The following is a 24,826-nucleotide window of genomic DNA, read 5'->3' on the forward strand; positions in this document are numbered from 1 at the left end:
GGGGTGATGGGGTTATCACGAAAATATTCCCTGGAGGTCTTCCATCCCCCCAATGAAATTTATAAATAAATTGGCTGTCTGAAGCCCCCAAGTATTCTATCGCTACTATTCAGAACAAATTTGCAAACATTCTATATTTATTATGTTAAAGTCTGCACCGCAAAAAAATTGGAAATTCTGTATGTGATGATTTATGGGAATTCCGGTACTGGAATACGGAAAAGTAGAAGATAAAATTTAGTACAAGGATATAATTGAGCCTTTTTATAGTATGGTATATTTTTTACTACACGGTACATTTGGTATAATACGGTATTTTTGGTACACTATGGTATATTTGGTAATATATAATATATTTTGTAATACAGGTAGGTAATGAAAGGTTGGTTGAGTAAAAAAGAAACGTACTAAGCGACCATTGGAATGGGATCTATTCAAAGTTTTCCACCATGCTCTGCTTCTTATACAGTCGCTATATGTATATGGAAATAATTAAATTGAGGGGAATGAGAGACAATTGGCCAGAAGCGATTTACCTTATAATGCATTAAAATTAATTTCTTTTGATTTCTAAGTAACAGTAATTGTACGACTCTGGTCTGTTTTACTTTTATTTAAATATCTTTGATCTTCACGGTTCAGAAATAAGTTTTACACTGTTATAATATTTAACAACGGCGAAGTAAAATATTTAGCAAATTGCTTTGATAGTTAAAAAAGGAAACACGTAAGAAAGCTACAGTCGAGTTTGCTCGACAGTGAGCTACCCGTTATCCATTTTGAATAACAGCGATATTATTCTCAAAATACATATACCGAAAATACTACAAAATATTAAAAATAACAAATGGTATACTTGGTACATATATCGATATATGTATGTAGTACCGTATTCAAATTATATCATAGACGGCAAAATATACCAGATTGTCAGCCAAAGCAACTAAGATCCCTAGTAAGACTAATTTTTATCTGAGTATTATTTTTTATTTCCAAATCACAGGAATCACAACTGCTATAGTTATTATTGTATACACCAAAATGCATGACTCTAACTTTAAAATTACGCTTGTTATTCGATTTTTGTTGATTTGCGGGGCGGAAGTGGGCGTAGCAAAAATTTGAAACAAACTTGATCTGCGTGCAAACATAAAAAATGCTCTTTCTTTTATAGTCTCTGAGATCTAAGTGTTCATACGGACAGACGGGCATGGCTAGATCGTATCGGCTGTTGATGCTGATCAAGAACATACATATATACTTTATAGGGTCGGAGATGGCTTCTTCTACCTCTTATATATGTACATTTCTTGCCGGCACAAAGTTATAATACCCTTCTACCCTATGGGTAATGGGTATAACAATATTGTGAAATTAGCAAATTAGGAAATTAATATACATATGTAAATGTTATGGTTCTGGGAAATATGTAAACAAAATAAGAAATTGAGGTGTAGAACTTCTAAAACACTTTTCAGATTGATAAAAATGTTTTGCCATAATTTTTTAAGATTGGCTAATATAATTTAATTTAAATACTTTTCGCTAGTCAATTCTTGAAAAGTGAAAGAATAACTCACTACAAGACTGCACGCGAGCAAAATGATCCAATAAAAAATTAGAACAGCATCTGGATAAATACAATACATAATTTGTTTTTAATGACAAAAGAAGTGAAGACAGGAAAATGGAAAAATTGTAGAGGACATTCTAGATTATATTGTTGTTGCTTTAGATTGGCGACTGTGCGCATACGGTACAAATCGATGATTGAGCAAAGTCAACAGAAAGAGATGCGTTCAAGTTTAAATCAAGTTTGTCGCTGAGCAATTGCGCAGATTCATTCGCTTCCCCGATAGTTACAAAAGCGTCTGTCTGTGTGTGTGTGCGTTTAAATGCGTGTATGCGGCCAGGATCAAGGTTATCGCGACAGCAGCCGACGGCCCGCTGCCTTATCAGTTCAAGTGGAGGGGCGACATTATCACGTTGTCCAATGACAACAGCAGCGGTGGACGACGGACGACGGAGGGCGGAGGCGATGTTGATAGTTGACAGCACACAGCGGCGAAAGTGAGCAGAGTGACATCTTGAGTCTCAGTCTCAGAACTGTCACCGCAGTTGACCAGCGTGGAGCAAACAACGCGTACACACACACACACGCAAAAAACAAAGTAGAACATGTGGTGGACCCGACAGATGGCGGTAGCGTCGCGCTGCCAATTGCAGCGAGCTTTAAGCACAGCGACGTCACCACATCATCTGGGCATCATCGGTGTACCCTTTGCCAAAGGACAGTCGAAGCAAGGCGTGGAGCTAGCGCCCGATTTGCTGCGTCAGAACAAGTTGCGTCAGGTGTTGCAGAGCAGTGACGGTGAGTGAGACGCAAAGTGCGAAAGCGAATACGAATTGAGTAGATAATTCGAAATGAAAGACGTTTGTTTTGATTGTGTTTTGTTGATTCGATGGTGCGATTTATTTGTATCGTTTTTGGTTTTATCGATTTGCATGCGATAACAGAGCGTCTGATCATCACGGACTACGGCAACCTGCAATACGCAGTGGACGAGACGCTGCTGCAACAGCAGCGCCAGCATTACCACCACATACGCAATTATGCGGACTTTATGGCCTGCAATCTGGCGCTGATCAAGCAGGTGCAACAGATGCTGCAGCAGAATGCCCAATTTCTCACAATTGGCGGTGATCACGCCATTGGCTTTGGTGTGTAGCTTATTATTGACTTGTACTACATACATATGTATGTACATATGTACATATGTACAATGCTAATTCAAAATACAATTTTAACGCGTGTCTTTCGGGGGACCAGGCTCCGTTGCGGGGCACTTGCAGCACACGCCCAATCTCTCGCTGGTGTGGATCGATGCGCACGCGGACATCAATTTGCACAGCACGTCGCAGTCGGGCAACATACACGGGATGCCCGTCTCGTTTCTGTTGCAGCAGCTGCGCGGCACCTGGCAGCATGCCGCCATCGACGATATCGCGCCGAACTGGTGAGTTATAGTTATCGTTATCGATATCGATTCTCTCTCCCTCTCATTGCATTTGCTATATTCTTTATTGCACTCGTTATCGTAATCGTTATTGTTATCGTTATCGCTAAAGTTGCTTACAGCTAGACACACAAAAATCGCTTGCAAAAAATCTTACAACTAATTTTAGTTATCGTTTCTTTAGGTGTTTTAGATGTTTGTTGGTGTTTTTTTTTTTTTTTTTTGCATTAAGATCTATGTAGTTGAAGCTGGGAGCTAGCTCCCGTATCACAGTCTTCATAATGAACCAAGTTTTTGATTTTTGTTTTCGATTTATGCATTTCGATTTGTTTGTTTTTTTTTATTTTTTTCTATTATTTTTAACGTTTTTCTTACGTTATTTAATCATAATTATTCATTGCTTTTCGCTTGCACGCATTCTTTTCTTGTGATCTCAGTCTTAGGATTCTGTTGAATTCATTTTCGTTTTCTTATTAATTAATTGACAACCTACGAAAGTTTAATAACATTTCTTCTAATTTTGGCAGTGTCTGTTTTCAATTTGTATTTTGGGAACCTAAACCAAGAATCTTTAAACAATCAAAACTAAATCGAACAAAAAACAAATAAATACAAATACAAAAAACAAAAAAAAATACGAAATGATAACAGAGTTGTTTACTGTGAATTGAAACGGAATCAAATAATTGCATATATGTACATATGTACTTACATATGTATGTGTGTATGATGAATGGTGAATACGTAATAATGTGTGTGTGTGGCATGTAGAAAGGAAAAGAACAGAAGAGAAAGGAAAGAAAACAAAACGGAAACAATTCGTAATTCGTAACGAAATTTACGTCAATCAAAATGCTAAAATTGCTAAGAATACGTTTTATAAAAGCTGCAAAAACCAATATAGTATATAGTAACTTATATATGTATATATGTACATATACATATGTATGTATATGTATATTTATAATCTACAAATGAACTGAAGAGGATACCCGTTAAGTTCTTGACTTTGAACTGAGATTCGAAAACGAAAATGCAAGTAATAAATTAACAAAATCTCGGTCTATTGTTAGTTTTACTGTCATACATACATATACATATACTATAGATAATATATTGTATATACATATATATAGAGTATAAGTGGTGCATAATGGCTGGGAAAGGGGGTGGGTTGCCCCTGAAGTCTATAAGTCTATGTAAGTCGCGTCTATTGGCCGCCGTCGTAGCTGGCTCTGGTGCTGGGTGTTGAATCTACAAAAACAACAAATCAAATCAAATATCGAAATACCGAAACCGAAAACGAAAACCGTAAATTCAAATTTAATTCGCTAGCTTCGAAATATTGCTTATTTGTTTGTGATTATTTTTGGTTTAGATTTTGTTTATGTACATATGTATGTACATAGATAATACGTAGTAAGAGAGACAATCAATTGGATAACTTAAAATTATACATCACAATAATCGATAATCCAAATCGATAAAACCGATGAAAATATGATGCTAAAACGCAAAAACTTAAGTTGTTATTGTTGTTGATGAGCACAAGCATTTACTCTGTGCCAGACAGAGATAGATATAGTGTGTGTTTGTTGTGTGTTGTGTGTGGGAGGGGGGAGAAACAAAGAGCGTTACATTAAAAGAAATCATTGTTGATGTGTGTGTGTGTGTGTGTGTGTGTACACTTATTTACAATACAAAATATCATACATAATACATAAGTACAACAATAGAACATTTTCTTTAGATCAAGTAAGCTCTTCAAATTAATAAACTCTTTCGGGTGATGGGATTACTCAAATAAAGCATTTATATATAAATACATACATATATAATATACATATATCTATTTATATAACGTAAATAGAGATCGGCGGGTGGTTGTTTAGAGTTGTCAGTTGGTTGTGATTGTTACTTCTTTGGTCATCGCTATGCGACATTTTATTAAACGAATATACATACATACATACATACATGTATGTATGTACATATTCTAACTTTGGGATAAGGACTAAGACATTGGTCTACTAGACTATAATTGCGAGGCTATTTTTCTCGACTTTCTAGGTGCGTATGCTAAATAAAGACATTCAAAACCAAACGCAAACTATACAATATTTCTCCTTCTGAACTTTCAATCAATGTGCTTTGCTTATAAGTACAACTATCGGTGATCGGTGTCAGCTTTATGGTTTGGGTTTGTATTTTTCCTCCTTCATTTGTTGGCCTCCAATATTCTTGCAGTTCAAATTATACATATAATTCAAATAATCCTGTATAGATATTTCTGAACGAAAACATAAACGGAAAAAATAACATATGTACATACATATGTACATATATATCGATCAATTTAGGGTGTGAGTTTCTGCAAGAATATTTTCGTTCAGTACGCTTTTCTTTCTCTACTTTTTAAAGGGGTTTAAAGGGGGATAAGGAAATGTGTTAAGCTATTTGATATTTTGCTGATCTCTTCAAAACTTATAAAAGTTGTTTTGTTTTAATTTTTTTTGTTTTTTCGTTTTTCGTTTGTCTTGTTTTGTTGCGTTGCGTTAACTGTAATTAAATCAAGGAAATTACAATATATAATGTGTGTGTGTGTGGTTTATATACGAGTATATATATGGCAATATACATACATATCTTTTTTATAGATACATGTATGTGCATATGGACCAAGTATGTAAATAATGTAATTACAATCAATATCGAATGGAATCATATATAATTATACAATCATTATTGCGCTTCAATTAATTAATTAATATAACTAATGTCAAGTTAAATGTTAAATGTAAATGTTAAATGTCAAATTCAATTCAAAATCGAACAACAACACACGCCTGAAAATAAATCAAGAGAAAGAAACAAATTAGAAATGCATTCGACTCATTTTTTAATCATTATTATTATTTTTTTTTTTTTTTTTTTTTTTTTTTTTTTTTTGGTTAGCTACAATAGAAAAAAGAGTACAAAAAACCATTTTTGAAGTCAAAACTCATCATGGGCGATGTTTATTATTTGAGGAAAATTAACGCTGTACAGAGGAAAGCAAATGAAATTATATATTAGCCTGGTTTATGTTTTTTTTTTTTGGGTTAAGTACGAGAGTATGTTGTTTTGGGGCGATGTTATATCTCTGATCCATCTATACTCTATGCCATGTCTGTCTCTTTCAGCTTTTCCATTTTACTTACCGAAAAACAAACGAGAGTAAAAAGTATAAAAGGAAGATATAAACAAATCTATATTCAAGACCTGAATCATCATTTGTCCGTCTGTCCGTCTGTTCGTCTGTTTCACTCAAGTTTCAGATTAAAAATTCATATAAATTTGTCATTTCGCAATTAATCAGATCGGACGACTGAATTGGATTGTTGAGCTTCTCAAAACTTCAGCAAAATCGGACAAAGATTTCATTATTTTAAATGTTTGTGAAGAGAAAGAGAGCGAGAACATGAGAGTAAGAGAGATATACACTGCGCAAAAGAACTGAGCAAGTTAACAAAATGAAATCAAAGTGAAAAGCAAAAAGTTCATATATCCATTTTCAGAGTTCTTTTTTTATCGCTTGTTATTTGTTTTTTTTTATGTTAATAATTATGTTCTGTTTTCATAATTGTTTTATGTTTGTATGCATATTTTTTTTTTTTGGTTTTTGTTTTTTTGGGTTAGTTCATTTGGCTTACATACTTACACACTAAATCAAAATCAAACTAAGTAGATTGTAAATACACTGCGCAAAAAAAACTTATACGCTTTTATATAAAGATGGAACACTTCGTTGGTTGGAGACTGTAGCACAACAACTGAAACATTTTGGAGAAAAACTGTGTGTGGCTGTGGAAGTGGTGTTGGTGTTGGTGTTGGTGTAAGTGTATGAGAGTTTCAAATTACACTGTAAGAAAAATTAATGGCAATAGTTACACAAAATCACAAAAGTTCAACGAAAAAGCTTGAATGAACTGAACGCGATATCCCTGAATGAACAGTGAACAGAGGAAGGGGAGCGGGGGCAAGTGTACGAGAAAAAGAGATCAACAGGAGAGCGAGAGAGTGAAAGAGCTCATAGAATTCAACTAAGGAAAAAGAGAGAGCGAAAGAGCGCATGGGGAACAAAAAGGAAACGAAACGCATATAAAAAAAGGAGAACGCACGTTGAGCTCGGAAATGAACGCAGCGACTAGACTATAGACTAGACGAAGCTAGAAATCCACATAGCCACATAGCGGGGGAAGGGGGGGAACTCAAATGAAAAGAGATACGATTCGAAATAGAAAGAAACGTGTTAAATGAGCAGAGAAAGTCAAATAAACAGAACTCAATGAATGAGGATACCAAACTTGAACGTGAACTGAAAGATAACGGAACCAAGTTTAGTGTATTCGATATGCAAAGCAAGAAAAACTCATAATCATATATTTTGCAAATACATTTATAATATTAATTTTGTTTTTTTTTTAGATTTTTTTTTTTTTTTTTTTTTTGGTTGCATTGTTTTCCATTTTGTTGTTGTTGAAATATCATTTGGAATGTTGGATAAATATTATTAAGTATTCGATATAATAAAAAAATTAAATTATCGCATCTTGATCTTGATCATAATGTAATAATCATAATCATAATATACATATTTCATATCTGGCGTATCTTGTCTGTTATGCTGCTTTTCTCTTCAACTATTATACTTTTTTTTTGTTTAAGTTATAGTTTAGTTGAGGTTCGCCTTTTTTGTTGTTATTGTTGTATAAATAAGTGTATATATAAATAATAAGCGCATATTACTATATAGATTATATACGATAACTAAGCATAAGACTAAGGCTAACTAATCATAATTTATATTCAATTCAATTAAAATCAATTAAATTCTCGTTTTGCACACAACAAAAATAATATCGCATTTAGTTAAAATTGCAACATTTCGTACAGTTCGTCAGGTTCTTCGTTTAGTGGAATGTGTGTGTGTGTGTGTGTGTGTGTTTGAAGATATTAAACGAAATACTTGAGTAAAGTAGTTTAGTAAAATGAAAGAAACGGCCGCGGTTTGACTGTTTTGACTAGGTTTTCCTGCCCCAAAATAGAAAAATATTGGGTTTATGGGAATGCGATGAGATCATTAATTTTTCTGACGTTTGACTAGCTTTACGACTGGAATATTTGGTATTCCATTTTGGGAATTTGCTCTTCACAGAAAGCGAAACAGGAGATCGATTGAATGTGTGGTATAATGGCTGGGGTGATAATGATAATGATAGGATAAGATCCGGTCTGTGCACACAAAGGGAACGTTTACGAACTGGTGGGTGAAGAGACATACACACAAAACAAAAGTTTTAACAAAGTAACAAACATAAAGAAAGATTTAAACAAAAGTAAAATAATACAAGAGATACACAGAAAATAATGAAAACCAAAAAATTATGCGACAATTTTATCAAGTGTTTTTTATTGAAAAATTATTGTTTGTATATTTTTTTTCTTTTTTTTTTGTAGTTATTATTTTGTTGGCAAAAATTCAAATTATAAAAATCATAAAAATTAAACATAAGTATATTGAGTAGTAATCATAATCATAATCAAAAGAAATCAAATCGAAAAGAAATTGTCAAAACAGATAAAATCAAAATCATAAATCAAATAAATTAAAAAAAAAAAAAAAAAAAACAAAAGCACAATTCGATACACAAGTTATTTTTTTAGTTGTCGAGTCACTTGGTTTACAATGACCTTAACATTATATTGGATATATATGGTTATATATCTCTACATATAATATGCGCCGGATTCGCTAGGGTTTATAATATGTGCATGTGTATATGTGTGTGTGGGTGTAGTGTATATGTGTGGGAAAATGACAGAGTATACAAATAAATATAAAGTAAAAGAAATAAAATCAATAGCAAAATATGTAAACTAAAATACAAATCAAAAATCCAAATTAAATAAAAATAAAAAAAAATATTGTTTTCAATGTTCAAAAAACGCAGAAGCATATTCTCTTTTGTGGCGCTTTAAGTCCGAATCAGAGAGCGAGAGCGAGAGAGAGCGCTTCGATCGGAGTGAAGATCTGACAATGCTCCTCCTTAATTGCTCTCTCTTTTGCGTGTGTTTATCTTGTATGCTTCGCTCAAGTGAAAGCAATTGAATTGCCAACTCGAATTCGAATTCGAGTTCGAATTGTATTTGCAGTTGAAATAGGATTTGAAATTAAATTAATTATAAAGTACAATAAATAATATTTTCATATTCTTTTCTTTTTTGTTTTTGTTTCTGTTGTTGTTTGCTTTTGTTTTGGTTTTACTTAAAGGTAAAGAAAAAAATTATACATATATGTATATAATATATTATATATAAATATATCAAATTTCCTTAATTCGTAAATTACACGCAAAAAAATAATTGTTATATTGTGTATTCTTTTGAATAATAATATTAATATATTCAAGTTACATAATCATAAATGATTTACTTTTCATTTCGTTTCTATGCATTCTTTTTAGATTGTTTTTTGTTTGTTTTTTTTTTTTGTTTTTAATTTTGTTTTAAGACTTAAAAAAATTATAATTGTAATTTAGCTGAGATGCATGTTTTGTTGTTTGCGGTTGTTCTTGTTGTTGTTTGCTGCATTTTAAAACTATTGCACAATATTATAATTACGTAATAATAGTATAATTGAAAAAAGATTATGATCGACAAATAAATTAAACAAAATCAAGTACATAATTTCACTTAATCATTAAATGGTTTCATATTCATTCCATATGCATTCATCTTCTATCACTCTATTTATACAGATATATATGCATATAAATGATATATACATAGACATATGCATAAATAAAAGTCACAAGAATTATTGCAAATTCATTTGTATGCAATAAGCACGCAAAATAAAAGACAACTCTCTTCGGTCCCTCTCCCTCTCTCTCCCTCTCTCTTTCTCTTTTTTCATTTTGCACACATTTTGCTATCAATCTTCCACTTCTTCATTTCATTAAAGAAATTAGTACAGTTACGGGAATAATACATAATATACGATAATATTGTAATATATATATATATATATATATATATATATATATATAATGAAAATAAATCTTTGGATATTTCGACATTACAAAAGAAATGTGAATAAATTAAAATTTCGCTCGTGTATAAATGTTTGTGTATGTCATGAAATTTTTTAAAAGTGTGTGTTTCTTTGTTTGTTATCGACTGGCGCGCTCAATTTTGCTATGCTTAAATTTTAGCTAGAATATAAGTTTTCTTTTCTATTCTTTTCATCATTTGATAGTATCATCTTGAAGGGTTTTCTATGCTGGGATCTCTTTCATTCTCCTTGTTCGGGGTTCGGGGCTTGCACTACTTGCTGTTGTTTTAAATGTTATTTTCAATTTTTGTTTTTTGCTATATGGTAGTTATGGTATATTTGTAATTAGAATATAATAATATAAATTTTCTTTTAATCGTATTGAAAATATTTAGCATTTTTTTGTCTACACGCGTATTCTTCTTCTTCTACCATATATAGTATGTATATCTTTTTCTATGGCGTGTGGCTGCCTCAATTCATCACCTTTCTGACTTTCGATATCCTTTTGCTTTTGCTTTTGCTTTACCTTCACTTTGCTGACTAGATTTCTTGTTGCAAATTTTGTTCAAACAAAAAATTGTTTCCTATAATTATGAAAAAAATAATAATAATTATAATTATGAATATTGTTTATACACAAGCAATTTTCGCTTTTGTTGCATTCCACATATTTTCTCTTCTTTCTTTTTTTTGCTAAGGATCTTGTGTTAAGGTATTTCTTATTTGTTGTTATCAGTGTTTTCGTTGGATTTTTTTGTTGTTTTTTTGTTTGTTTTTGTTTCTGGATACAACTTAAAATAGGTAGTGTTGACATAAATTAATTGTAACTAGACGTATTGTACCTACTATAAAAAAATCATTATTGAAATTAATCGAAGTACATACATGTATGTATGGTATATGTTTTTGGAAAAAAGAAACATGTTCTAATTAAGTCTCTTTCCATAAATGGTATACAATAAATAAATATGCATGGCTGCAATTTGAATAATAACAACGAGCGCTTTCAATTATGTTCAAAAACACAAATAAACAAAGAAATCATACAAAACGCATTTACCAAATACCAAATACAAAAATACCAATCAATCAAAACTCAAATATAGAAACTCTCAAAGAAATCAACAATATGTTGTGTGTGTCAGTGTTTGGTTTGGTTTGGTGTGTAAGCAATGATAAAACGCAGATATTGCACAAAGATCAATGATCATTGGATGTGCGAAGTGTTGTATGGAAAGGGTTCACTGTGTGTGTGTGTGTGTGTGTGGTTGTTATCGATAGATAGACGGTTGAACTTAACGGTACCGCACAGTACCACATAATACTGAACGCGACTGTACTCTCCTCTTTCTTCTTCTTCTGATTATTCTCCTGCTCCTGCTTAACCTCGATTTTCATTCTTTTTCAATAGGCAGCGAGGGCAAAGCGTCATTTTGAATTTTTCTTCATTTTCACATCGTTTTTTTTTCTTTCAAGTTTTATAACAAAAAGTTAAACTTACTTAACTAGAAAAACGCTTTTCTAATGCTGTTTAATATATTGGGTTTTTTTTTTTTGTTTTTTTTTTTTAACTTTTGTCATATAAAAAATGTTCATATTCAAGTTGTTGTTATTATTTAGTTACTGAGTTTTGTGCTACGGTTTTGTTCTTGTTCTTTTTAAACTCTAAAAATGTTAGCAAATGTTTTCTTATGCCGCTTACTATACATTATATAAAGTATATACGGTATATATAAATATTATAGTATAATATTCACTAACAATTATTTACTTTAGTAAAATGTTTCAAATTTGCGCATAAATTATTGTATTACTGCTATCGTTATCGTTTCTGCTCTGCTGCTGCTGTATTCTGCTTCTTCTTCGCTTCTACTTCTTTCACTTCACTTTCACTTCCTTTCAGCTTCTGCTACAACTCTTCCTCTTCCTCTTCAACTTTATCTTGTTTGTTATTCGCGTAAACTGCTTGCATTGCTATCGTTATGGTTACGTTATCGTTATCGTTATCGCTGCATTTTGCACACTTGACCATCAAAAAATTTCTCCAGCTTCATGCAATTTGTCATTTCTCAATGTGACCATGTTTGTGTTGGGTGTATTTCACGTGTGTGTGTGTGTATGTGTCTGTGTCTGTGTTTGTGGGTGTGTACGAGTCGGACGCTAGATTTTGTTATTGGATTTTCGCTTGGCTCTCATTTGCATTAGCTTGGTTTTTCATATGTATAAAAACAAACACAAAACATTAAAATTTAAATTTAAATACAATATACATTTATGTCAATATATCGCTATTGTATATAGTATAATAATTATTAAATTTCATTAATTTCTTTTTTTTTTTGTTTATATATATTTTGTAATACTGTAGCAGCCTCCATGTATGTGTTTGTTTATCCATTACTTATTTTCTTTTGAATACTTTTCATTTTGCTTCTAAGCTAGCCGAGAAAATGGGGAAAACAAATCTCTAACGCGACTCGTCACAAAAATCCAGAAATATCTTGTGAAATTTCCTTCATTTCCTTGCAGTTTTTATCTTCTTTTTGTTGTTCTTGTTATTTTTGTTTCGTAGAAAAATTGGAGTGTAACTAACAGCTTCTTTTAAGGTTTTTGTTCATTTCATTTGCATTTTGTTAATTCTTTTCGTTACTGGAAGATTTCATTGCTGCTTATTCTTAGTTAATAATTTTAAAAATTTTTGTTTTTTTTGCTAGTTAAATTTCATAAATAATTATTAATATGCATTGGTTTTGCTTCATCGCTTTTTGGTTTTTTTTTTTTTTGTTTTGTAGATTTCTTTGTTATTTTTTTGCTTTGCGACTAATTTTGTTTAGTTTTTGTTGTTTTTTTCGTATTTTTTGTTTTTTTTTTTTTTGTTTTGTTTTGTTAAATATTGCAATCGACACGATGTCTCAAGTTAAGTTTAGTTTAGGTTCTTCGCTTACTTAAATGCTAAACAAGAATTTCGCTATTGCAACGGCCTCAACGGCGTTTTGGCCGCCGTTTCGTTGTTTAGACGAGATTTTTCTCCTCGGCTTGGGCTAAAAGCCCGCCTCTCTTTCTCTCTGTCTGTCTGTCTGTCCGTCCGTCAGTCTGTCTGTCCGTCTTTGTGTGTGTTTGTTTGCATATGTGTGTGTGTGTGTGTGTGTGTTTTACACATACTGTTTTTTGTTGCGCTTAGTTACCAGTTTAGTTGATACCATGCATATTTATATATGTATACGTGAGTTCTTCTCTGCTTCTTCTGCATCTGCTCTTCTGCTTCTGTGTCAACTAGATAATTGTATTGTGTAGTTAAGGGTGTTTTTTATTTTTTGTTTCTATTTTGAGGGGTGTACTTGCTCTCCTGTGGCATTGCAGTCTGCTGTCTGCTGTCTGCAGTCGCGGTGTTTACTTTGCCTTGTTGGTCTTAAAGCTGACCTGCAGCACACGATTGCCCATGGTATAGCCGTTAAGTGCCCTTATGGCCATGGCCGCCTCGTCGTAATTCGTCATCGAGACAAAGCCGTAGCCTTTGCATTGATTCGTTGTGGGATCCTTGACAATCTTCACCGATTGCACCGCCCCGAATGGGCCAAACAGTTGCCACAACGCCGCCTCCTCGGTTTCGGGAGCCAGGTTGTAAATGAATATGGGATACGCTCCGCCAGGTCCGCTGGCGAGCGTTGTTGCCGCCGCCGCAGCTGCGCCCAGGCCATTGGGCAGCATCACGTCAAGCATGTCGCCGGCCATGGGCGAGAAGCGGGCGAGTCCTTTATTCACAGGCGTGTGCATGGCGCCGCCAATGCGTCGCACAAGTTGCGGATTGAGGAAAGCGGGCAATTGCGGCTGGATGATCTTGCTGGTGCTGCCGGGCGTATTCGAGAACTTAACAACAATGGGATCAGTGCAGCTGCTCGGTGTGGTGCCATTCAGCGCAATGATCGCCCTGGTGGCCTCCTCCCGCTTGTCGAAGCGGATGAAGCCCACACCTTTGGTCTGTGTATCGTTGCCGGCATTCTGCAGAATGCGTGAGGTAATGATCGCACCGAATGGCGCAAAGATCGCCTCCAGCTCCTGCTGGGTCATCGTTTTGGGCAGCCCAGACACATACAGATTGGCGCCCTTGATGGCATCGGAGGAGGGTCGGGCAAATGACACTTTAATCGTTTTGTTCTGCAATCGCAGGCCATTGAGTACATTCACCGCCTGCTCGGCGTCCTGGGGACGCACATAGTTGACGAAGCCATAGCCGAGACTCTGGCCCTTGCTGGGCGCTTGGGGATTGAGTGGATCAATGTAGACCTGCGACTTGTCGCGTATCAGTTTCACCGACTCGATCTCGCCCACGCTGGAGAAGAGCGATCGGATCTCGTCCTCGGTCATCGTCTGTGGCAAGTAGTTGACAATGAGATTTGTGCGCGTCTCTGTGCTGCCATTGCTGCCGTTCTGTGCCCCGCCAGCGTTGCCATTGGTGTTGCTCTGCACCTGCTGCTGTTGCTGCTGTTGTTGCTGTTGCTGCTGCTGTTGCTGGACGGCAACCACAGCTTGCTGCACTTGCTGTTGCTGCTGCTGCACTTGCTGCTGTTGCTGTTGCTGCTGTTGCACTTGCTGCTGCTGCTGTTGCACTTGCTGCTGCTGTTGCTGCACGACTTGCTGCTGCTGTTGTTGTTGCACCACCGCCTGCTGCGCCACTTGCGCCTGCTGCAATTGTTGCGTCACCGCAGCGGCGGCAGCGGCAACCGCTTGCTGTGTCTGCTGCTGCTGCACTTGCAATATCGCCTGTTGCACCTGTTGCTGCTGCTGTTGCAATTGTGCCGCTGCTGCCACCGCTGCTGCACTTTGAACCGGCGCGGCGGCATTTGTGGCTGCCACCGCCGCAGCGGCCGCTGCACTCTGCATTAGCTGGGCTTGTGTGTCCACGCCGGCGGCGCCTGTATTTGCCATCATAAAGTCCACTTCAATTGATTTCGATTCAGATTCAAATTGGTTGCCGTTCGAATTCAAATTCGATTTCGATTTGGAGTTCGAATTGGATTTCGAATGGGAAATCGGATTGTTGTAGATCAACGCAGGCACAGCATATGAAAGAGAAAAAGTTAAATGTCAAGATTAAACCATTTGCAAGGTGTGTTAGTAACTGCATCTATCCATCAATCAGTCAGTCAATCATTAAACTACAAATAACAATTACTTGGAATCTACTTTTCGGTTCAAGTTTTAGTTTGGTTAACGGTTAGTTTGAGCTTTGCGCACTCTAGCGCCGCCCTGCGGCCCACTTTCGCAACTTACTTTTGCACTCACACACACACACAAACAAATACTCACACGCACACAACAAGAGTGAGAGCGATAGAGAGCAAGAGCTTACAATCTCAGCAGACGCAAACACAGACAAATCACTTTATTTAATACACGCACACACACACACACACACACACCTATAAATATATTAACGGCGCAGCGGGCAAAGGAGGTAGTTGGTTTAATATTTCTCTTTGTGTTAGGTGGAGAGTTTTCTGAGCTTTTATAGATTTTGATTTTGCTTTTGGTGTTTGTCGTTGTCGTTGCCGCTACGAGACCCGCTACGTCCCAAGCACGCGATGCTACTGAGCGCAGGTCCTTGCAAAGCCTTCGTGCTATGCTGCCGTTACATTCTCTCTCTCTCTTTCACTCTCTCGCCTGCTCCTGCTGCTGCCACTGCTCCTACTGCTGGCAATTGTAACAAAACACGTACCCGGCCAAACCCAGTTATGTAATATATATACACACACACACATGCTTATATACGGTATATAGCGGCAACGAACTCTTAACACAGCAGCTCACACAACCCCCTCTTGAACCATGAAAACCAATAACGAACAAATCAACTACAGCCTAAAAAAAAAAACAAAATTGTTTAAAACTACAAAATGAGCAACCGCCCGTCACCCTCCCCACCCTCTATCCAGCCAAAACAAAAAACATGCAAAGCAGCAACCCCTAAAATAAAAAAAAAAAAAAAACACCGAGTTGTAATACTTATTTGGCGAAAATGGATGAAATATGTACGCCTGGCTCGCATAAGGGTTAAACACAACGAAAGCAAAGAACAATGCCACCCCCTTGGATTAATAACAGAACAGAACCATGTGCGCTGCTTGTGCCGTGCCTTCAGCAGTCTGGCAACACCGACAGGCTGCTGACTGCATTGATGATGATCTCTGTGTTCTGTGTGTGAACTTGCACTTTTTGGGTGGTTGCTGCTGAGTTCTACTCCTTCGCTCTCGCTCTAGCTCTAGCTCTTGTGTGACTCGTCGCACTCAAGTCAAAAGGTCAAACGAAAACTGACACACGCGACAAACGCACGCATATACATACATACACATCTATTTTGCACATAGCACATTGAATGCGTGAGTGTGTATTTAGTATATACTACATACATATTTGCACGCCCACACGCCAAGAGCAGCGAAAAGAAGAGCGCACATACATACATATATATGTATGTATGTACATAGTTTGCCGCTCTCAATTTCCATGACAACTGAGATTTTAAAAGTGTCTGCACCTCTTTCTGCCTTCCTCCCACCATCCCCCCTCTGTCTTCATTGATCCATCATAGCTCATCAGCTCTTCAGCACATGCATTTAAAATTAAAGTATTTATTTATTTAGTACTCACTTGTTTCGGTTAAAATTCTGCTTCTTCCGCAAATTTGAATTTGAATTCCCTCTCTTTTTTCTTTTGTTTTATATGCGCGCGCTGTACACGGCGCAACTCCTTCGTCTATAGCTGCTTCTTCTTAGGGCAAGGATTCTCGCTCTTGATGAACCAGGATATGTTCTGTTTCTTTAGCTACACAATTAATTGCGACTATTTCGTTTGTTTTGTTTTCTTGCTAACAGTTATTTGAACGCTGGAGTCGTTTTCGTCGTCTACTGCGTTGTCGATGTTGTTGTTGTAGTTGTATCAAAAAGAGTGAATAAAAACAAAAACAAAAAAAGCGGTAAATTGGTTTGCTCGTTGTTGTTGGATTCTGTTATCGTATCGCGCATTTATCGATTTCATCGATTTTTCCCAAAACCTAAAGGCGGCAACAACACCAACAGCGGCAGCAGTAATGAAAACTAGTCATTGATACTTAGCCAAAATTCTGTGTATACACATTAAATAAATATGTGTGTACATATTAATTTCATTTCTTTTTTATTGTTACACAATTTTCGGACAATTCTGCTGCTGCCCCTGTTGTTGTTGTAGTTTTGTGTTAGATTTTTGTTTTTCAATACTGATGATTATAACAGTATCTCTCTCAGTTGCTGCTACTGCGTCTCTCTGGCACTGTGCTAATTTATGGCGAGCGCCATTGGGAAGAGAGTGACTGAGTGAGCGAGCGAGTGAGGGAACGAGCAAGCAGGCAAGCGAACGACCTACCGCCCTCGCTCTCCCTCTCGCTCCTTTCTTTGCCTTTGGCTTTGCAATATATACAATGTGTAGCTGTTTGTTGTTGTTTTTGTTGTTCTTGTTGTTGCTGCTATTTCTTCTATGCATGCCTCTGTATGCATGTGTGAGTATGCTTTATTTAACTAGCGCGCATATTTCACCATTCATGTGAATACACAAACATATGCACACACGGCACATACACATGATATGAATATACATATGCATGTTTGCTTTCACACACACACACGCACTTAGTATCTATAAGTTTTGTTGTTGTTGTTGTTGCTAGCGACGCGCTTATTAAATTAAAACACGCGCTGCTTTGCGTATGTCTCTGCTATGTTTGTTGTTCTTTCTTAATTTGAAAACAAAAATTTACAAAAAAAAAAAAATCGACAACAAATATGAATTGTTCATTGCTTTAGCGTTGAATCGTTCTAATTTGTATTTCCGCACAATTCTCTCTCCCTCACACTTCCACTACATCATTACAAGTTTATTGTTGTTCTTTAGTTGAAAAGTTTTGCTGCCGCAACAAAACACTATTTTTGTTTTGAAATAATCACAATTCGATTTCTCACAAAATTTGTACTAAAACTATTTTGTATTTATTTGAAATCTGGCCGGCGTTTTATTTTGTTGTTTGAATGAGAACTGCTCAAAACATTTTTTTTCGAATGCATTGAATTCTAGTTACTACTATTTTGATATGTAGTTGTTTTGTCGGCGTACAATGCTCCTTTTTTCGCTGCACATAAAATCGATATGCTAGCTGCGCCCTTTTTGCCACTCACACAGCTGCACAGACACACGGACACTGACAGCGCAGATACACAGCAGCAGAGAGCAGAGCGGCGGCGGCGCAGGCAGAAAATGTTATGCGGCGGCGACGGCAGCGGCAGTAGATTTGAACACACAGCAAACACTGCTTACACCCGTACATACATACATACATACTAATATTAACTACAACTACAACTGCGGCTGCTGCTGCTGCGATTAATATACTACTACTCTCACTCTTACTACTATTGCTTTACTTCAACTACTACTACTATGCTGTCTGCTACTCTTTGCACTGATCTCGCTTAACTCTTTTGCCTCTCTTTTGAGTTTGTTGAACTGTTTGGCGTTTGTTGGCCCCCCTCGCCACATGCCAACCGACCGTTTTACGAAGCCTTGTCTCCTCATACCTATGGCATATATTGTAATTTCTGAGTTTTAGCATACAAAATATACATATGTATGTAAACACGTACTAAGTGTGTTTTTAAAATTGTTCCATACAATAGACACTCACACACGCGCACACACAACATTCAAGAACAACAAAAAAAAAGCACATACACATAAAAACAAATGTACGTGTGTATGTTTGTATGTATTGCACAATTATGCAGCGCGTTTTGTGATCGTTTTGGCAATTTTAGTAGCATTCTTTTATTTCTGCCGCTGCTGTTGTAGTTACAGTTGATAGTTGTCGTATCATTGTTGTTGTTGTTGTTGTTGTTAGTGTTACGCTTACGTTTTGCTGTTGCGGCTGCTGTTCTAGTTGTTGTTGTTATTGTTGCTTGCTTGTTTGTTTGTTTGTTAGTGCAGTTGCAGATTATTGTTCGTGTTCACTTTGAGTTAGTGTTTGATTTTAAGTTTAAACAAGTTGTATACGTTATTTGCATTACTTTTCTCCTTTGGACACAACAAAAAAACGAAAAAAATCAATTGCAAAATGAGCAGAGCACACGAGAGCTGTGAAGGCAGCGCACAACGACACAGAGAAAGAGCGTTTCAAACGTACTGCGGCGTACAACGTCTAGCGTGGAAATGAAAATGACGCGAACTCAAAAGCGAACGCAACACACAACCTCCTCTTCTTGCTGCTGCTGCCTCTGCTGCTACCCCCGTAGACAACGGCAACACTGATACACACACACACACACACACAATTATACACATACGCATTCATGTTACGTATGTGCGACACGTTTGTAGTCAGTCTTGTGCAAAGAGAGTGAGAGCTAATGCTAGAGAGAAAGAGAGACGTTGTGCGCATTTGCTTCCATGGTTGTTGTTGGTTTTCCTGCTTGATGTCGTTCTCTCTCTGAGAGTGGACGGCAGTGAGCGCGCTCTCAGGTAATCGTGTTCGTCTCCTGTTTGGAAAACCGGGTGCCAATGGTGGGTGATCTGACGTAGGAAATCTCCTTTTGTGAGCTGAGCATCAACTACTCAGCGCAGACCACCCGTTGTTTTTAACAACAAAATGAACAATTTCCATATCCATGGCGCCAACAAGCAAATTCAATGTTTGTATTTATTACAACAATTACAAAACATGCAGAATTCTTGGAAATTATTTAAATTCAAGAAATGACTTTTTGGAGCTGATTTTTCCAGTAGCCTGGCAGCGCTCACACATACATAAGTATATACATACATATGTACGTGCATTTAAATTTGTGTTCGCATCAAGCATGTTCGTCATGCAAGTAAGCTAGGTGATCAAACCAACTTGCCAAGTGTTGCCAGAAAGTCGCAATTTGGTGAATGGCGAAATGTATATGTATATGTATTTTCTGGGCTTAAATTTGAATTGCGATTTGCGAAATAAGGCGGCTGTCGATCAGTTTTGCAAATCGAAAACTGCAATTTTGGATGCTATAGATACTAGTTATGAAGTCGACAACCGTTTTATGATGCTCTGTCTTTCTTTCTATGTGCTTTCTCCCTCTTTCCCTGTATTCTATCTCACGTTTTTTTGGTGCATTATCCTTGCAAAGCACGAGGGCTGTTTATCGCTTTAATACTGCTTTTTTTTTTTGCTTTCAGCAAACGTATTTTTGCAGTGCAACAACCACCAACGCCAACGGGGTTGTTTCTGTTTCTGTGCTTGCTTACACCCCCTATCGAAGCCAGAGTAGCGTGAGAGTGCGTATGTGTATGTGTGTGTGATTGTGTCTGTGTGCTGTGGACTTGGTTCAGGGTTTTTGGCATGCGTGCGTGCGTGTGCTTAATTGCGCTTGTATTCGCTTCTAACTGTGTGTGCGTGCGTGTGTGTGATTGTGTTCGTGTGTGTGCTTCCTGTTATGCGCTGCCCACCGGTTTCCATGTGCTGATTTTTATGGTCTGGCATTACAAATGTGCCGCCGCCTGTCTGTTCCAATTTACACGCAGTGAACACATTGTTATTGCCGCTGTCGCCGCTGCTCGCAAAAACATAAAAATGTAACTCAAGCAAGCAATGTGCTGGCTGTATTGGGGTGGTTTTTAGCTTAGATCTGGGTTGCCAGGAAGCAGCACTGCGAACGTGCTAAAGGCCAAAAGGGGGTGGACAGACGAGACAGATCGGCGACGCGCAAGTGCCGCAAGTCCATTGCCAGATAAGCGCAATTTATGCATGCATGCAAGCTACTATGTGTGTGTGTGTGTGTGACACAAACTATGTGTGCATGCATTGCATACACGATATGACAATGCTAAATTTGTGAGTTTTGGCCGAAGGGTGGCGCCAGCTGAAATGAGAGTTGAGCGCAGCATTGTGCACATGTACATACATATGTATGTACATAGGTACATATGTACGATTGTTGTGAGAATGCCAAATTTGCTGGCTCTGATCAAAGGGGGACGCCAACTGAAATGGGAGCCAGTGGATAGTTTAACACAGTACGAATATGTGCGTGTGTATTTATTTGCTTGATGATAAGCATTGCTGATAATAATTAATTTGCGCCAACTTCTGTTTTGCTGACGCATGCCTTGCCGACTGTGAGTCGAGAGTGGGTGAGAGAAGGAGTGTGTACGTGAGTGCTGCCCACGTGCTTTCTTTGGGGCTCGCCCTGTCTCACTCATGCACACATTCAGTATGCTGTCACTGTCGCCGCGCAGTATGCAACACATTTTGTCGATTGAACGCGAAAGTTATGCTAAAGGGGAATGCGGGATACTGGGCGGCGGCGGCCTAATCCTTTTGGCTTCGCCAGCTAACAAAACGCACCTTGGCATTTACAACAAAACTGGGATTAAAAATCAGCAGCCAACTACACAGGATTACAACAACAATGGCAATGGAGATGGCAATGTTTTCCTTCACTTCTTTTTTGTTTTTCTCGTTTTTGGGGTTGGCCGGCGCACCCTTAAGCGATTTACGACGCTCGCTTTGTGTGCCTGTCTGTGTGTGCGTGTGTTTTTGAATAAACACAAACTAAAAAATCAACAAAACACAACAGTCAACTCGTCCATTTCGCTGCAGTGTGAGTTTGTTGCACCAATCCGTAGTAGCAAGGAGTGCCTAGGAGCTGGATCTGCTCTAGAACTGGTCGAAAAACTAGTCCCCGAGAGTGCATGATTCATCAACCCCCTCGCTGTTTCTCCTTCCCCCTTTTACATTTACATAATGGTCCTTGGTCGTTCGTCCTCCGTCCTCCGTCCTTTGTGCTAAGGGCATTTTTAACTTTGCACGTCTCGCTGCACAACGCGATCGACAGATGCAGTTTTTCCCTGAAACTAAACAATAATAATCACCATTTAAATTACCATAGGACACCCGAGAAAACTGATCGCGAGGGAGCAGCAAAGAGAGAGCGAGGAATCGAGTCAGAAATAAAGCGAGAGAGAGAGAGAGAGAGAGATGGCTGGCTGGCTGGCGAAAGTAAGAGGCGAGGGGTCGCTGTACTGCATGCCATTTTAATTGTGGCATGTGTGCTGTTCCTTTTATGCTGAATTTCCTTTCGCTCGCCACAGTGCCACAGTGCCACATTGCCACAGTTGACTGCCTCAAAAGGAAACTGAAATGCCACCTGGCCTACTAATCAGTATCCTTTACAATACATGCAGACACACACTCACAGACACATTTGTGTAGGATGCAGCTGATCGTTGCCCTTTCCCCTCAACAACAACAAGATCTAAAATCAAATAGATTCGCAATTTTACGCAACCATAAAAAGGAAGTGTAAAATGCATTTCCTCATTTGTTTTATAGGTCAATCACTATTTTACAACTACAACATATACACAAATCGCAAGAAAACACTGCATAATTGTATTTCCACAAAGCATCCAAACTTCTGCATAACTTTCAACTACAATTGCCTTGATTTTCCACCACTTTGACTCTCCACCATTTTTTGTCGGCATTTCTAACCTTTATATTAACGCAATTCTTTGTTAACTTTTCATCGTTTCAAATCTCTAAATCTTCGATATAAACTCGTTTTTTTTTCTGTAGTCCTTAAATGCTAGCTAATAACCATAACTTTAATTATATACTATATATGTAGTTTTATTGCTATATAACTGAAGTCTGTTTTCTTTAAGTCATATACATCCTCAATTCTATGAGACATCTAGTTTTAGTTAGCCATAACCTAAACACTATATACATACATATATCCCTATTTGTTTAAAAGCTCAGTCGAACATAACCTCAATATAGCATATGTTCATTCGTATTGAATATAATTAAAATTCTCCACATGTCACTTGATCAACACAACTTTCACACGCATTCTTCTATTCGCATTGTGTGACTCATTTCAGTCTGCCGAAGGATCAGTTGGTGTACATTGGACTGAGGGACATTGACCCCTACGAGGCGTTCATATTGAATAAATTTGGAATACGTTACTATGCCATGGATGTAAGTAGAATCGAGGGACACTAAATTACACACACATACATACACACACATAAGCGCGCGCTCGCAGGATTGTAAAATTCGGGTTTCTGAAGGCTGGGGGGATCAAATAACGCATAACGATCGTGCGTGACAACCTCAACAACGTTACATCCGAAAATGTATGCGCATGTGTGAGTGTGTGTGTGTGTGAATGTGTGCTGTAAGTGCAAGCTCGCATCGCATTTATAGGGGTTGTGCAATGCTCGCTTTGTCGGGGGCTGCGAAATTGAATCCTAGCTCAGTCTGCACCCTTCTCTGTAGCTGCAGGCAAAGTTACACAGCACAGGACAGGACACACACCATAGGCAGGGCAGCGCCTCCTCTCTGCTACTCTGCTACTCTGCCCACCCCTTGGCCAACTGGTCGTTACAACTTCCGATCCGAGGCGATCACAAAAATACGGTGGTTGCTGCTGCTGCCTCTGCTGCTGCCTCTGCTGCTGCAACGTGCTCAGCCACATCCGCTTGCATCCTGCAGCAGTCTGCAGGCAGCAACAGCAGCCATTATTTATGACTCGTGCAAAATTCGACGTCTGTTGAAAAATGGATTAATGTTTTTGTGCTGAGCTGCAAATTTATTATCGCCTCATTAGTTCAATCGAGATATGCCAAGGGGGGCCGAAACGAAGGCCAGAGCGAGACGGCTGCACATTTCGATTATCGATAATGGCCGCCATCATAGTTCTAGTTATCTAGCTTCCATCATCTAGCGCCGCCGCCAATCGCTATGCAGCTTGCGCACAAAGCTTTCTTACCAGCGCCATCTAGCGGGCAGTTGTACTAAGTCTTGATTCGTGTTGTTTGCTTGCAGTCAATCGATCGCGTTGGCGTACCCAAAATCATCGAGATGACACTGGACGCTCTGAATCCGGCGAATAAAATACACGTGAGCTTCGATATCGATGCACTCGACAGCAATGTGGCGCCCAGCACTGGCACCGCCGTCCGAGGTGGCCTCACGTTGCGCGAGGGCATCAGCATCGTGGAGGCGTTGCGTGACACGAAACGGGTCCAGGGCATGGATCTGGTCGAGATCAATCCGAAACTGGGCAGCGAGCGAGATGTTCGTACCACAGTCGACTCTGGCCTGGAGATACTCAAGAGCATGTTCGGCTATCGTCGCTCTGGCGCTCGCTATTACAGCAACCTGGACACGAATATTTTGGGACACGAGCAGTAAATGTAAATGTTCACAATCTTTTCTTTTTCTTTTTTGTATACCCGTTGCAGAGTGTATCATCATGGACCAGTGATAGTCCATAGAGTTATAGCTTCCAAATTTGCTGACGATATTTGAATAGGTTAAAATTCACATTTCAATTCATTTTCTTACGATCGCATACTAAATAATATTATATACTGTATTTCGTCTGACTCGATCTCAGAGACTTCAGGGCTTCAGCTATCAAATTTGCTGACAATATTCCTGTAGCTTTAATGTTTATCAAGTTCATTTTAATATACATAAGTCACAGCCCTAAGAAAAGAGAATTAACAGCTCTTAAAAGGTTTCCCTACGATCGAATAATAAATATTATTTACGTCTGTCCGATCTCTGTAATTTCTGCTGAAAATAATAAATAAATGTCTCAATATTCCTTTAGGTTTCACGCACGTCAATACA

General features: G+C 37.8%; 2 protein-coding genes across 3 annotated transcripts; one reads left to right on the plus strand and one right to left on the minus strand.

Moving 5' to 3' along the window:
* Positions 1 to 2,090: 2,090 nt before the first annotated feature.
* LOC117578010 (arginase-1) lies at positions 2,091 to 24,745 on the plus strand. The gene is made up of 5 exons (XM_034263109.2): positions 2,091 to 2,371; positions 2,518 to 2,721; positions 2,831 to 3,017; positions 23,065 to 23,164; positions 24,014 to 24,745. The coding sequence occupies exons 1-5, from the start codon at positions 2,179 to 2,181 to the stop codon at positions 24,380 to 24,382; spliced, it is 1,053 nt and encodes a 350-aa protein (XP_034119000.1). The 5' UTR covers positions 2,091 to 2,178; the 3' UTR covers positions 24,383 to 24,745.
* On the minus strand, positions 3,214 to 19,352 carry LOC117578009 (protein elav). 2 transcript variants are annotated; one of them, XM_034263106.2, is made up of 3 exons: positions 19,055 to 19,352; positions 16,765 to 17,021; positions 3,214 to 15,053 (listed from the first exon to the last, which is right to left on the minus strand). In XM_034263106.2, coding segments are annotated over exons 2-3 (1,548 nt in total). In that variant the 5' UTR covers positions 16,766 to 17,021; positions 19,055 to 19,352; the 3' UTR covers positions 3,214 to 13,506. The 2 variants fall into 2 exon arrangements, with proteins under 2 accessions (XP_034118997.1, XP_034118999.1); XM_034263108.2 differs by lacking the exons at positions 16,765 to 17,021; positions 19,055 to 19,352 and adding an exon at positions 15,537 to 15,927.
* Positions 24,746 to 24,826: the final 81 nt, after the last annotated feature.

This window comes from Drosophila albomicans, chromosome X (assembly GCF_009650485.2).
Source record: "Drosophila albomicans strain 15112-1751.03 chromosome X, ASM965048v2, whole genome shotgun sequence".
Taxonomy (NCBI): domain Eukaryota; kingdom Metazoa; phylum Arthropoda; class Insecta; order Diptera; family Drosophilidae; genus Drosophila; species Drosophila albomicans.